The 13,361-nt window shown below is 39.2% G+C and overlaps 1 protein-coding gene across 2 annotated transcripts in view; it reads right to left on the bottom strand.

Annotated features, from left to right (window-relative positions):
- The window catches only part of WDR33 (WD repeat domain 33), a 126,178-nt gene that overhangs the window by 96,598 nt on the left and 16,219 nt on the right, over positions 1 to 13,361 (bottom strand). For both annotated transcript variants that reach the window (XM_089665541.1, XM_089665545.1), the window contains exons 2-6: positions 12,076 to 12,313; positions 8,144 to 8,212; positions 6,793 to 6,897; positions 6,600 to 6,695; positions 5,495 to 5,646 (exon numbers count right to left, since the gene is read on the bottom strand). In XM_089665541.1, the coding sequence (XP_089521667.1) occupies positions 5,495 to 5,646; positions 6,600 to 6,695; positions 6,793 to 6,897; positions 8,144 to 8,212; positions 12,076 to 12,279 (626 nt within the window). In that variant the 5' untranslated portion in view covers positions 12,280 to 12,313. The remainder of the gene's footprint in view (positions 1 to 5,494; positions 5,647 to 6,599; positions 6,696 to 6,792; positions 6,898 to 8,143; positions 8,213 to 12,075; positions 12,314 to 13,361) is intronic.

Here is a 13,361-nt window from a genome sequence, read left to right as displayed (position 1 = left end):
ATCTGCTGGTAAAACAAACAGCAGAGACTGCAGGCATAATTTGGGTAAGTATGCTTCTGGGAAAGGTACACAAGTGTGAAAGACAAGAGTGAATAGGCCCTAAATTCCTCTTACAGGTAATTTGTAATGCAACAAAATCACATAAGATGTAGTTCAGAATGATGCGCTTCTGAAATAGTCACAAAAAATGCAGATTGCAGCACACATACAATATTCTCACAATGCGGTCATTTATATTCATGGCCATATACAGTAAGGGATTGTCTCAAGCTTGGCTATGCTTTAACTACCTCCCGTCCGGCCGTTGTATATAAACAGCCAAATGGTGGCAGTGCAGGGTCGGGTGGCCGTTTATAAATGGTCTCCCCGCAACCTGCTTGTGCATGCTCCCTGGGAGCGTGCAGCACTGCGATCCGGAGCCCACTGTGTCCTCCGGACACCAATCGTCAGACGGGACCTCTGTGCGAGGTCCCGATCATGTGATCACTGATTGCCCAATCAGTGATCACATGCAGAGTAGTAAGCAAATTGTCGCTTCCGACATCATTGCTTACTACGTGTGAAATCTGTGAATGATCACAGAGGTCACATGGTACAAGGCTATTCACAAACAGCCTTATACCATGTTTCAAGCTGTGACCAATCACAGCTCACACAGTACTTCTCAATGGCTGCAAGAATGCAGCCAGAGAGAAGGAGAAATGATTGCTTTTACACCCATAAAGGCTGTGCAAGCAATCAGTGTAAAAAAAAAAAAAAATTCATCACCCCCCCCCCCCCCCCCCCCCCCAAGTAGTACAGTGTACTGCTAGTGTGACAGTATGATAAAATATATTAAAAAAAATTGTTTTAAAAAGTTTAAAAATTATAATTTTTGGTTATAAACTAATTTGGGTTATTTTATTTTTTTGCTAAAAAGATAACAGAATAAATTTAGGCCAAGATTTATGATGAAATACTATTTGCAAATATTTATAAGAAACCCTTTTTATCAATGTTTGGACTTTTTCATTTACATAGCAAAAAAAAAAATAAAAATCCCGGTGAATAAATACCACCAAAATAAAGCTTTATTGGTCTAAAAAAAAAATGCTAAAAAAATTCATATGGGTACAGTGTTGCATGACCGTGTAATTCTCATTCAAAGTGTGATATCACTGAAAGCTGAAAATTGGCCTGGACAGGAAGGGGGTAAAAGTGTCCAGACTGGAAGTGGTTAAAAGTCATAGCACCAGGATCATACTTAAATTGTATGTTGCCCCAACATTTCATCTCTTATAGGCGTCGGTGTTACCATGTACTTGTAGTAAACGTATTCGGTTCCCTTTGCATTGCTTTCTTTGCTTGAAAAACCTGGTGATCCTGCCAGTTACCCTGCTTTCCTGTTTCTAACCACGCGAGGACATGGAAGCACATCCATCCCAGCATGGTCCGTTTGTTTCTTCTAGTTGGGAACACAGCCTGCCTGTACGCCAGTGGTCAGACTGCTGCTGACACTCCCTCCTGCACAGCACTTCACTGCCGTTTCTCGGCCTCCTGCTGACCCCTCCCCCAAGTGTATTCCTGTCTTTTCATTTAACATAGGACTCTTGGTCTGCTTGATCACCATATTTCTAAGCCCCTTATGAAGCTGAGAACAGAGGTCATGTGATCACTATAAAAAAAACAAGTATTTAGAAAGACAAGGAAAGCTGGTCACATATTTGGACCACACAAACTTCCTGTTCCCATCAATATCCTAACAGTTGAATTTGCTATTAAAACGGTCTCAGGGTGGTATCTGGTCCCATCATGCTTGACACATCTTCAACCATTCTCTCCCAACACCAGTTTTAGGGGTTGCGCTGCTTCGGGAGACACCCTCCACATACGGTGGACATGCCCTATGCCAGGGCTTGAAAAAGTTGTCTGCCTGCTCGCGAGGGGAAATCCTTGTGTGGCGAGCACAGATGGAACAGCTCCATCTGCACTCCAAGCCTCATTGTGAAGCAGAGTTCCGGTTTTCAACTTCCGGCTTCTTCTTCGGCACTGCCATTACACTGGCAGCACCGCTGAGGGGACAGGGGCAGGAGAGGTCCGCTCTCCACCGCAACAGGGGGACACAAGACATTATTATGTCTCTTTTATAAATAATATCTAATTATATATAAAAAGACATAATAATATACCTAATTATATACAAGGACATAAAAGAAACAAAATATTATATATCTAATTATATATAAAAGACATAGTATCATAACCAATATATAATTATATACAAGGATATAAAAAGAAACATTATATAATTCTGTAAACTAAACTTACATCTTTTAAAAAGACTTTAGTTACTAAAGTCTTTTTAAAGATGCAGGAGATAAAATAAAAAATACAACATGTTTACTACAGGTTTAAAGCTGTAAAACTTGATATTTTTATTGCACCCTATTGCTATTAAGCTATTGATGTTATGTTTAAATTGACATATTAAAGCTATGTTATAATTGCAGTTTTTTATATTTTGGACTCTTTATTCTTAAGAAAAATGTAATTTCATAAGCTTTAGGGGGCGTTGGTGGGGTTGGAGGCGGACCTGGGCAAGGTTGGGTGGGGCAACTGGTGGAGAGTAAAGGTTTGTGCCTGGCTAGTAGGTCTAGACTCGAAATTTTAAGCCCTGCCCTATGCACTTACAAACATTACTAACTTGCCACTTCCCAAGAGATCTGTGGTATGTCCTATTACATCTGAAACCTCCGGGCCTCACAAAACCGCAGTTCAAACAGGCCACATATGTACGAATGATGGCCCAAAAAAAAAAAAAAAACAAAAACAACACACACAAAAACCCAATAGCTAGAGCTTGGAAGCAACAATTTATACCCCTTACAGAGGTGGATCCAAATGCTCACCCCTCTAACCATAGCCAGTTACACACTGTTGTTGGGAGTGAGACCCTGGCATTCCAGCTGGGGTGCTCCTGGCATGCTTTCCCACTCTCCTCTTTTCTTCTCCTCTACTTAGGCTCTGTTGTAGGAATGGTCTTTGCACAAGCATTTTTTGCTCTTTGTATAGTGAACTCAATATATATGTATCTAAGCCATTAGCACCTGCTTCCCCAGTATAAGCGTGCAGTTCTTGATTTCTTTTATTTACATGGTTTCTCTGTTATAGCAAAATTAATGTGCCCTTTGATATAATAATTTATTTGTATACCTGATCAATGTTACACATCGTACTTCTTAAAACTTTTCAATAAAAATTTAAAGAAGGAAAAAAAAAAAAAAAGTATTTAAAATGTCACACACTTTTACATTGAATTGGTTGTTTTACAAGGTAAAGGACCACATACACCTTTATTTAGGGTAAGAGACTGAAGCCCAAATAGCAATTATACTTCAATCATACACACGAGCTCAGCTTTCACTCATGTAACACACATGTGCCACTGCAGAAGCAAGCATCTAGCAACTGAGGTTCTCTTTCTTTTGAACCAGATCTTGCTTAACTGATGCTAGTTATTACAATTTTCTTCCACTTTCCTCAATATCTATTACAGTGTCTTTATAACAGGATGTCCTTACTTGAGCAATGAAATGTAACAAAAAAAAAAAAAAGAATGAGATCAGTTTGTCAATAAGTGATGTGTTGCTACATGTCATGGAGTAAAATTTTTGCTTGAAATATACCTGCATTTTCATTCATCAGTTTTCAGAATGTACATGTTTGCAGTCCCATCTGTGTCTGAAGTATTACGGTGACAGTTAAACTTGGTTCAACTCGAGATGAAGCTATTTACATACTCCATACTACAAAAATGTATTAAGCCCATGCTCGGTCATGCTCTAGTGACAGAAAAAAAAAAAAAAAAAAAGAAGGTTGACCGTGTCAACACAACTACAATAGGAATATGCAGTTTGGGTAACAAATCTGCCTTGCACGGTTTGCAGAAGCAGTATTGCCATCCTATAACAGGAAGTGGCTGGAGGCATGCAAGACGAAAAAAAAAATTCCACACCTACATGTCATACATGCCTGCTCTGTGCAGTGGTTTTGCACAGAGCAGCCCTGATCCTTCTCTTCTCGGGTTCTCTGCCAGCGTTCGTGGCCCCTCCACACTACTAAGAGCTGGCTCCCAAGCCGGCTTTGTGTGGGCACTGACACACACAGTGCGACTCGGCCTCGCTAGGCTTGACAGCAGCAAGAGTCAATGGCTCCCGCTGCTGTCTGTGAGCCAACAGGAAGGAAGAGAGCCTCAGGTAAACATAAGGTGGGGCATAAGCTACATGCAGGCGTTTTGTTTTTGTTTTTTTAACTTTAAATGCAGAAAATGAATTAAGGTAAAAACCCTTCTGCCTTTAGAACCAACCACTTTAAGAATGCAATGCAAATCTCTCAGAAGGAGAAAAAAAAAAAAAAATGGACTGCCTATATTGTAATCATTGGACAGTTCAGCTTTTCAGAAATTGGATTTATATGCACTGTAAATAAACTAGCACTACAGTGGAATAAAATTAACTTCCAAAAGCCTGCATGTTAGATCATTTTCTTTACAGGGCACCTCAGGAACTGCAACACCACACCTCTATTTGGAAAATTTATCATGTAAAAGTATGTAACCAATAAAGCTTAGCATGATGTGGAGCAATTGTAGTATTCAGGAACACAGAAATCACACCAGGAAACCCAATACTGGCTACCTGGCTCTTCAGATTTGTCCAGCCATGACACAGTACGTTGTTCTTTAAGTGTTTCATTACCTTCTCTCTTTAAAACGAGCCTAACATGAGTTTGCCAACATCCCTAAGGCACCAGCTTCTATTCTTTTAAGGTTTATTTAAAAGCTTAAATCCAGCCAAATGTATATTTTAAGCAATGTACAAGATAGAGGGGATTCTTCCTTTAAAAAGGTCACCATAAAGACAGGAGTTCCAATGATTATCAGTATACTACAATGGTGATGGTGTTGATTTCAATAGTCTTGAGAGTAAAAGCAGTTTGTTGATATTTCTGCGATGAGGATTTGATCAAGTAAATTTACACACATTTTGAGTGATGTTACGAATTTAAGAAAAAGAGCTGTACCTCAAACAAAAAAAAAGTGAGGTCCTATGAAAATTCCCTGTAAAAAAGGACATCCCACATTTCTCCCCACATTTCCTGTAGGATCTGTCATTCTGGGAGCATTTTTGTGTTTTTTTTTTGTTTTTTTATTGCCATGGTACGTGCAATGTCATCTTTGTATTTATGTCTGTGTGCTTTATTTAGCATCTGTGAACTATTAAAGGCACAGAATTCTTTATTTATAAAGAAAATGTCTCGGCATACACAGTTTGTGTGAAAGGGTGTATACATTGCTGTAGGGGGGCAGGATAAAACACAACATTGGATGTGTAGAAGCAATTTACAACTGAATAAGCCTGTCCCCCCACACAGCCCAAGACAACCTAATAAAGAATTACAACAGTAAAGATTGATAACAACAACAACTATGGAAAATGTTAGATTGGTTATAAACCTGGCCTCTCTAATCGCCTCCTTATGTGCCTGGAACATCTTGACGTTGTTCATGTTAGACTGCCAGTACTTCACATATCCACTGTGGTCAGCAGTCAGCATCCACATGTCATTGTGTGACCAGGTCATAGCTCGGACAGGGCTGTCATGAGCCTGAATATAAGAGACAGGGGAGGCAAAACCATTATTGTACAATTCAGAAACTGTATAGGATCACAAAATCTATTTGAAGGTTACTCTCCACACCAGAAATATGGAAGCTGCCATTACCAACATCCTTATACTTGTTTTTATATTTAAAGGATAAGTTGTTACATGTTCCACCAGTTTTTAGTCCAACCCCACTGCCTGCAACCTGTCAGTCTATGGCAGGCTGTGGCTGAACGTGTACCAATTGGGAAACATTTAGTGCCCTGTGCATTTGGGAACAGATACCTGAAAGGCAGGTCTTTTTTGTTCCAGTCATTCATCCTTCAAACTCAACAGGGCATGTCATTACCAGGCATGTCTGCACTTAGATGACCCTGTGTACAAGGGGCCCAATATTCCCTACCAAATTTGTTAGTATATATTATGGAAAAAACTAAATATTTTGATATGGGCATGAGTCAGATCACTGGTAAAGTTCCCAGGAGATAGGTGAAGTCAGTATGTAGTGCAGCCTGCTAAAAACAGAATGGAGTAATGAGCTGGTTATATTTTTTGTATAAGGCCAATGCAGCTAATTATTCTGTCTCTAAGGCAAGCCATAGATGAATCAATTTTGTTTCTGTGCTGGAGGAACAACGGCGGCGGTGAAAAGGATAGGAGAGGAGGGTTTGGGAGTTGGTGCGGGGAGCATTCCTGGCCTGGCAAAACACAATGATTAGGGTTAGTGGCTATAGCAGCCAGCAGTAATTGCATGCTAAAAACCCAAATCAACTTAGGTACAATCAACTTGTCCATAGATGTATTGAATCTTGACTCTTCCCTGCTGAACTGACCAAGATTAGATCCATCTATGGTCAGCTGAAACAAACAAACACACACACACACACACACACTTTAAACAATTAGGTTTAAACAGAAGCTTAATAGAGCACCTAAACAACAAGCTCAATACAAACCTGTAAAATGGTCTCAAAATTAAATGTCAGCCCATTCCATAGAGTGAACTCTCCACTTGAGGCTCCAGTAACTAAGCGGCGACCTTCAGGAGTCCACTGAAATGAAAGAACAAAAAACATAACTAAAAACCGTATCAAACATTTATGGTTAACCGACAGCTATAATCTTACACAACTTTCTAAGGATACTTACTCTAACTACAAAGACGGGGCATTTCACTTTGTTGGTAGACGTTCTCACAAACTTTGTAGTGACAGCATTCAGTGGATTGTTAAGCATCCCAACAGGAGGAACCAACTACAAAAGTAAGCAAAAAATTTATTTTCTACATTTTTTTGGTTTATCACATACCTCACATCACTGCTTAAGGTGGGGGATCCCATAAACTGATACTAAAGTGTTTTTAGAAAGAAAAAAAAAAAAAAAAAAAAAAAAAAAAAAAGCAAAGCCACAAGTGAACTCTGAATAAACCCAGGCTGCAATAGATAAAAGCAATAAAAGGCTGGAGCAGGCATTAGAGACTGGTGGTGTTTGGTCAAAGTTAATTGTGACATCAAATTACGATTTTGTTTTAGCCATAGTCTTGAATAAAATGCCATTCGAGTTTTAGTCATCTGAACTGTTTTAGTCGTATTTTAGACAACTAAAATCTCCAGTATATTCCGTGATCTCCAGGAGCCAGGCAGGCAGACAGACGGAGTCTGTGTCTCTCAACCAACACAGCTTGTCAATAGACTCAGGGGGCTGGGTCTTTAACAGGCAAGCAGATCTCTGGGGAAAGCAGATACTCAGGTGGGTAAACGTCGCTGCCTCACATTTTCGTTCCATTTTTGTTCGTTGGTGAAAATTGGAATTGATTTTTGTCATAGTTTTCACCAACCGACTTAATTAAAATTTATTTTCATTTAGTTTTCACTGAAAACATGCAGCTGAAGAAAACCGACGAAAATACTTTAATGAAACTTGCACTGTTTTTCATCACATACAGCCCTTTGTGCATGTCATTTTGTTGTTCAATATTTCAGAAAAAATGATTTTAACTTACCAAAGTGCCATTTCTTAAGAAATAGAAAAGGCATTTTATTTTTCTGAAATTAAAAAAACAGCAGCCCTCAGCATAAATAACGCAGTCCCCTTTAAGTCTTATTTCACTTAGTTTGACCCACTGTTTGAGTTTGACATACCTGGGCTAGACAATCTCATAACCAAGATTAGTACTGAAAAAAACGGTCAAAAAAACAGGAACCAGTGGGATTACATGGAAGAAAATGGAACAATTATGCCCTCCTCAACCAGCCTAGACTGAGTGTCAATTAAACCTGAGCCAAGACATGAAACTGGTCAGCATATATAAAGGCCTTACAGCAATTAAGTAGTACTTTGTTTTCTATTTAAAAAACCAATAGGCCCTTCAAATACCATTAGCAATGCATTTTTTTAAAATATAAATACCAATAATTAAAAGATATAAAAACGGCTTCAGATAGGTTAGATACAAGAACAAAAACTTAAAAAGATAAAAGTATATATAGGGGACACTCACATCATTATAGTATCCACCATCTGGCTGGATGGCTCTCATGTCTCTCTGATCTCTCTGCCATACTCTATTCTGAAAGAGGAAAACATTAAAACCGAAGTTTAAGACATGAGGAAGATGAAATTGTAATACTGTAAAGGTCTCATACTTTATATATACACACACACCTATTTTTTAAGCTGCAGGTTCTATAGCAGGGGTGTCCAACCTGCAGCCCAACACAAAATCGTAAATAAAAAACGCAGAAAAAGTTGACAATGTCTCTTTACTGGACTTTTTTTTTTTTTAAAGTTTTATCTTGACAAAAAAAAAATATCCCACTCTTCACAATGACATCTTATTCATGTCATCAGTTTCCAGCAGCACCTATGTTTGTTTGTGAGCAACTATTTTAGAACCACTACAGTACAGGGCACTTTCGCCCTCTTCCTGCCCAGGCCAATTATCAGCTTTCAGCGCTGTTTTACTTTGAATGACAATTGCACAGTCATGCAAACACTACCCACATGAAATTCTTTTTTTTTTTTTTTCTTTTCCCCACACAAAAAGCTTTCTTTTGGTGGTATTTAAACCATTTAAAGACCACCCCATAGCAAATGTATTGCTACAGGGCAGCTACACAGTGCAAAATCAAGTACATATGCAGGGGTGTGGACATTCTACAATCTACTTGTCCAGATAAAAATACATTTTAAACCAAAACCATATTTAAATTGGAGGTGATTTTAGGAATGTCTGGGGCTTTTAAAAACAAAAAGGGGCTTTAAAAAGGAGAGTTAAACGTGTAATAATTTTAACATTGTGCTGTATATCTCCTCTTCCCCTCTCTGTGTCTCCAGCACCTCACCCAGGAACTAGCAGGGAGGGGAGAGACCTTGCAGTATAATGTGCGCCGATTGGGTGCTTATCAAACGTCCAAAACGCTACCAGAGCAGTTTTTGGACGTTTAAAAAAAAAAAAAAAAAAAAATCATTTTGGGCCTGAAGATTACATAAAACCCCCAAACATGATATTTTCTGAAAGCAGACACCCTAGAGAATAGTGGTAATTCCAATTTTTAATGTTGCACGAGATTACCACAAAATTTCAGTTCATTTTAGGGCACAAAAAAAAAAAAAATATATAAATAAAAAAAAAAAAAAAATTACAATATTTCTTTTAAACTATAAAAGACGAGGTTGCAACGAGTAAATAGATATCCAGCATGTCAAACCTTAAAATTTGCATGCGCTCGTGAAATGGCATCGAACTTCAATACCCTATATTTTCTATAGGCGACACATTTAAAGCCCCTTATAGGTCATCACTATAGTGTTATGAAGGAGGCCTCGTGCTAGAATTATTGCTCTCATCCTAGCGTGCGCGGCGATATGTAACATGTGTATTGCAAATCGATGTTTTCATCCGTAGACACCCCAGCAAGTGCTTTTACATTTCTATGTGCGTATATATGGAGGTCTCAATTTTATGTTATGTGCTTGAGTGTAACTTTCATTTTTTACAAAAAAAAAAAAAAAAAAAAGGTTCCCTATGTGATTTTTGGTGACAGGTTCTCTTTGAGACATCCAAGATCTAACAGACCCTGGATGTCTTCCCTGTATGTAATACAGTGCAAATCACACCACATTACATTCTTTCCCAGCCTTCATGACCGGGAATCTGTCGACAGGGACCCGGAAGTGGCATCATAATCATGAGACTGGCACTGTGTGGAAGTAATCAGCAGCATCGCTACCACCTGATTGCTTGCACCTGACAGGTGAGCCCTGCTGCTTGCCTGCAGCAGGGCTAAAGGTAAAAAAAAATAAAAAATTAAAAACACCTGCTCGGCGCCCGGAACTACATGTCCCGGGCGTCAAGCGATATAAATTCAACATCCCTGATAAGTGATTTTCCATTTCCGGGTAGAAAGTGTGCATGCCGCCCTTCCCGCGCTGTCAATCACTGGGTTTCGGACAGCAATTCATGGCTGGTACTCGGTGATCGCTGGATAAGTGTACAAGGGAGTGTGATCTGTTGTCTGTAAACACAGATCTCTCTCCTGTCAGCAGAGACATGCGGCTTTCCACCTCCTCACTGGACGCCAGTGAGCTGGCTGCTGCGGCATCACAGTCTTAGGAGACCGGTTGTTCGGTTTGTGGGAGCCGATTACCTATTGTGGGTGAAGTGGAGTGTTTCCCCGGTGAGGCTGCCCAACGTGTTTCCCCTGTTCAGTGTGTCCAACGTGTGTGGTGGATTGAAAAATAAATTATCTTAAGTGCTACCTGATCACTCACAGATATGGGGGTCAACACATGTTGGTAAGAAGCTGGATGAGCTTGCTGATGTTGCTTTGCATCAGATCATGTCTTCTGGGTACTTATGTGGCGTTTTGGACAATCCCTGTTGACTATTTTTATAGACTCTCTCTATTATGTTATTGTTTAAAGTGCTGCACTTTCTTCCGGTATCGATGCCGATACTAAGCATTTGCACAAGTACGAGTGCAAATGCTCTGATACCTGAAACCGATACCTTTGTGGTGCGATTTGAAACCATACAAAATGAACAGAGTCGAATCACACTGCAAAGAATCGAATGTGATTTGAATTTGAATGCAGTTCAGCTTCCCTGTGGGTGCAGTGCGATTTGCATTGCAATTTGAGCCATTTTGTATGGCTCAAAACACACCACACCCATAGAGAAACAGCATGTGATTCCGAAAGGAATTGCACTGCATTCCTATTCAAATCACATGATATTCTTGGCAGTGTGATCTGAGCCCATTCATTTTGTATGGGCTCAAATTGCACTGCAAAAGGTATCCATATTGGCAAGTACTTGAGCACAAGTATTGGTACTTTTACTCGCCGATTAAAAAAAAAAAAAAAAAAAAAAAAAAAAGATTTTCTGGAAAGAACCCTCCCGATTCACAATGGATCTTGGGATTCAATAGCTTCTCTGCATCAAACCTGTACTGTAAGGGTTACGAATCTATGTGTGGAAAACATAGGTTCTCAATGTGTACGGCTAACTTAATCTGTGCCTTATTTTATTAGTTTCCTGTATCAATCACATATATGAGCAGTGAGAAGTATGGATAGGTAGCTTAGGTGTCACTAAACAAAGCTTCAGCAAGATACCCAGGAAACCAACATTCCCATAAGAGAAGGTGGCAGCATACATGATTCTTTCATGATAGGTTTAAGCAAACCTGTACTAACAGAAATTTGCAGACCTCACTGTTATCCCAATCCAATGGTTTCAATGCATCCTAGTTCAGTGACCCAGAAAAAGAATGCAAATCGAGTGTTCCGACTTTCCTTGCTGCATATGCACTCTGAGAGAATAACTCAACCAATGACAGCCAGGGAAGTAACATTTTCAAAAGCTAACCAGCAACAGCTCTTACAAAATTAGTCCAAAAATAATACACCCCCTTTCCCTATTTTGCATACCATTTAAAAAAAAAAAAAAAAAAAAAAAAAAAAAAAAAGTGGCAAGGGACAGCAGGAGGAACCAGTGAGAGCTGTGCATGACTCAGGAGAATGACCCTCGTGGATGTGCTAGTTTCCCAGACTTTGGAGGATTACTTTTACAAAATGAAGCAAGGTTCAGCAGTGTGGGCATCAGGAAAGGAGAGTATAACAACATTTTACAAGTAGCAGCTTTTTAATAATTTTTCACAACACGTTCTACCAATACAACTGGATAGAGTGTCAGGTAAACGAAGACTAGGGAGAACTGTGAGGCAGCAAATGATATATGGACCAGACACTTCGTGAGCAAGCAGAAACTGGACATTTACAGAATGTGATCATAGCCCATGGCCCTCTTTAGAACTATATATCCAACCACATCTAGAGTTAAATAGGTATCAACGAGGAAAAAAAAAAAAAAAAAAAAAAAAAAAAAAGCATAAAAAGGTTAATCATAGGCCAGTGACTGTACATTACCTCCAAATATTTGATAACAGATGGGTTGTAGTCTATAGTCTTACGATTCACAGCCTTTCGCATACGTTTGCCATCAAAGGTAAGCTGCTGCATGGCTTGCTGTTGTGCATAATCAGGACGCTTATAGAAAAGCTGACGAGGAGCCTGGTGTTGGAACCGTGGCATATGGAAGAAACGCGGGGGAGAACCAATTTCAGTTGCCATTGTGATGTTCAATGGGGAAGGGGGGTGGGAGAACCTTAAACACAAACAAATTTAACAGAATTAGAACGATACATTCAAAGACTGTATATGATGTAATAAATGATAAAAACCCAATAAAAAATAGCTATTAGAATTAATCATGTAGGGAAAATTTTTCAGAAATGAAGTATTTGAAATAAAAAGTAAAACATTTTTTTAATGTGTTTATTAAATTTAAGACAAAAAGCCTGGAAAACTGTTCCAGATATAGAAGTGCCTACAACATGTGGCACCAGAGCACGCAACAAAATGACAGTAAAATATCAGTCCACATAAGCACAAATCACACTATTCAATTATACCCCACAACTCCACAATACTCCATTCTTTATGGATTACATTTTTAATAGGTATGGCAATAGAGACATGCACATCAAAACTGGGCAACGTGTTTAGCCAGAGTTTGCTCATGTCAGAAGTATCTACATTATCAGTTTGTGGTTTGAAAAACAATGGTACAGGCCATCACTTTACTATTCGTAGCAGGGATAAATGAGACAATCTGACACAATGTTTAGAACAAGGTTGTTGAATATGAGGACCACTCCTGAAAATATGGTACAGATTGCCAGGAGAGTCTAAACACCTACAATCTGTGGAATTAAGCTTCCTGCTCCATTGTAATGGTGCAAGAAACTGTCGGACATAACTGACATGCACCACATTAACAGAGCAGACAGACATCTTTCAGGTCTATCTGTGCCACCTGCACCAGGGCTTGCACCTGTTCAACAGAAGGAATATGGTAGATTGTTTGTCTGTGGCCTAATGCAGAGTGAATCTTTGTAGGAGTGGTTATAGAATTATCAAATCAGCTGCTGCACCTGCAGGGACCTAACAAGGAAAGCTGCAGGGCCTGCATCACTTAAGACGTGATTTCCCCTTGAGTGTATCTCACCAAAAATGAGATTTATGTTACAGTGGATGCTCAAAATCGGATTTGAATCTTAGTACAGACTTCTGGGAAAATCAGGTATCAAAATCACACAAGCAGGAAACAACTGGCATTTTACAGAAAATTACAGTGCTGCAGATTGAAAAAA

Source organism: Staurois parvus, unplaced genomic scaffold, assembly GCF_062004578.1.
Source record: "Staurois parvus isolate SC_StPar_1 unplaced genomic scaffold, SC_StPar_1.0 ptg000049l, whole genome shotgun sequence".
Taxonomy (NCBI): domain Eukaryota; kingdom Metazoa; phylum Chordata; class Amphibia; order Anura; family Ranidae; genus Staurois; species Staurois parvus.
This window is presented reverse-complemented; position numbering and strand designations above follow the sequence as displayed.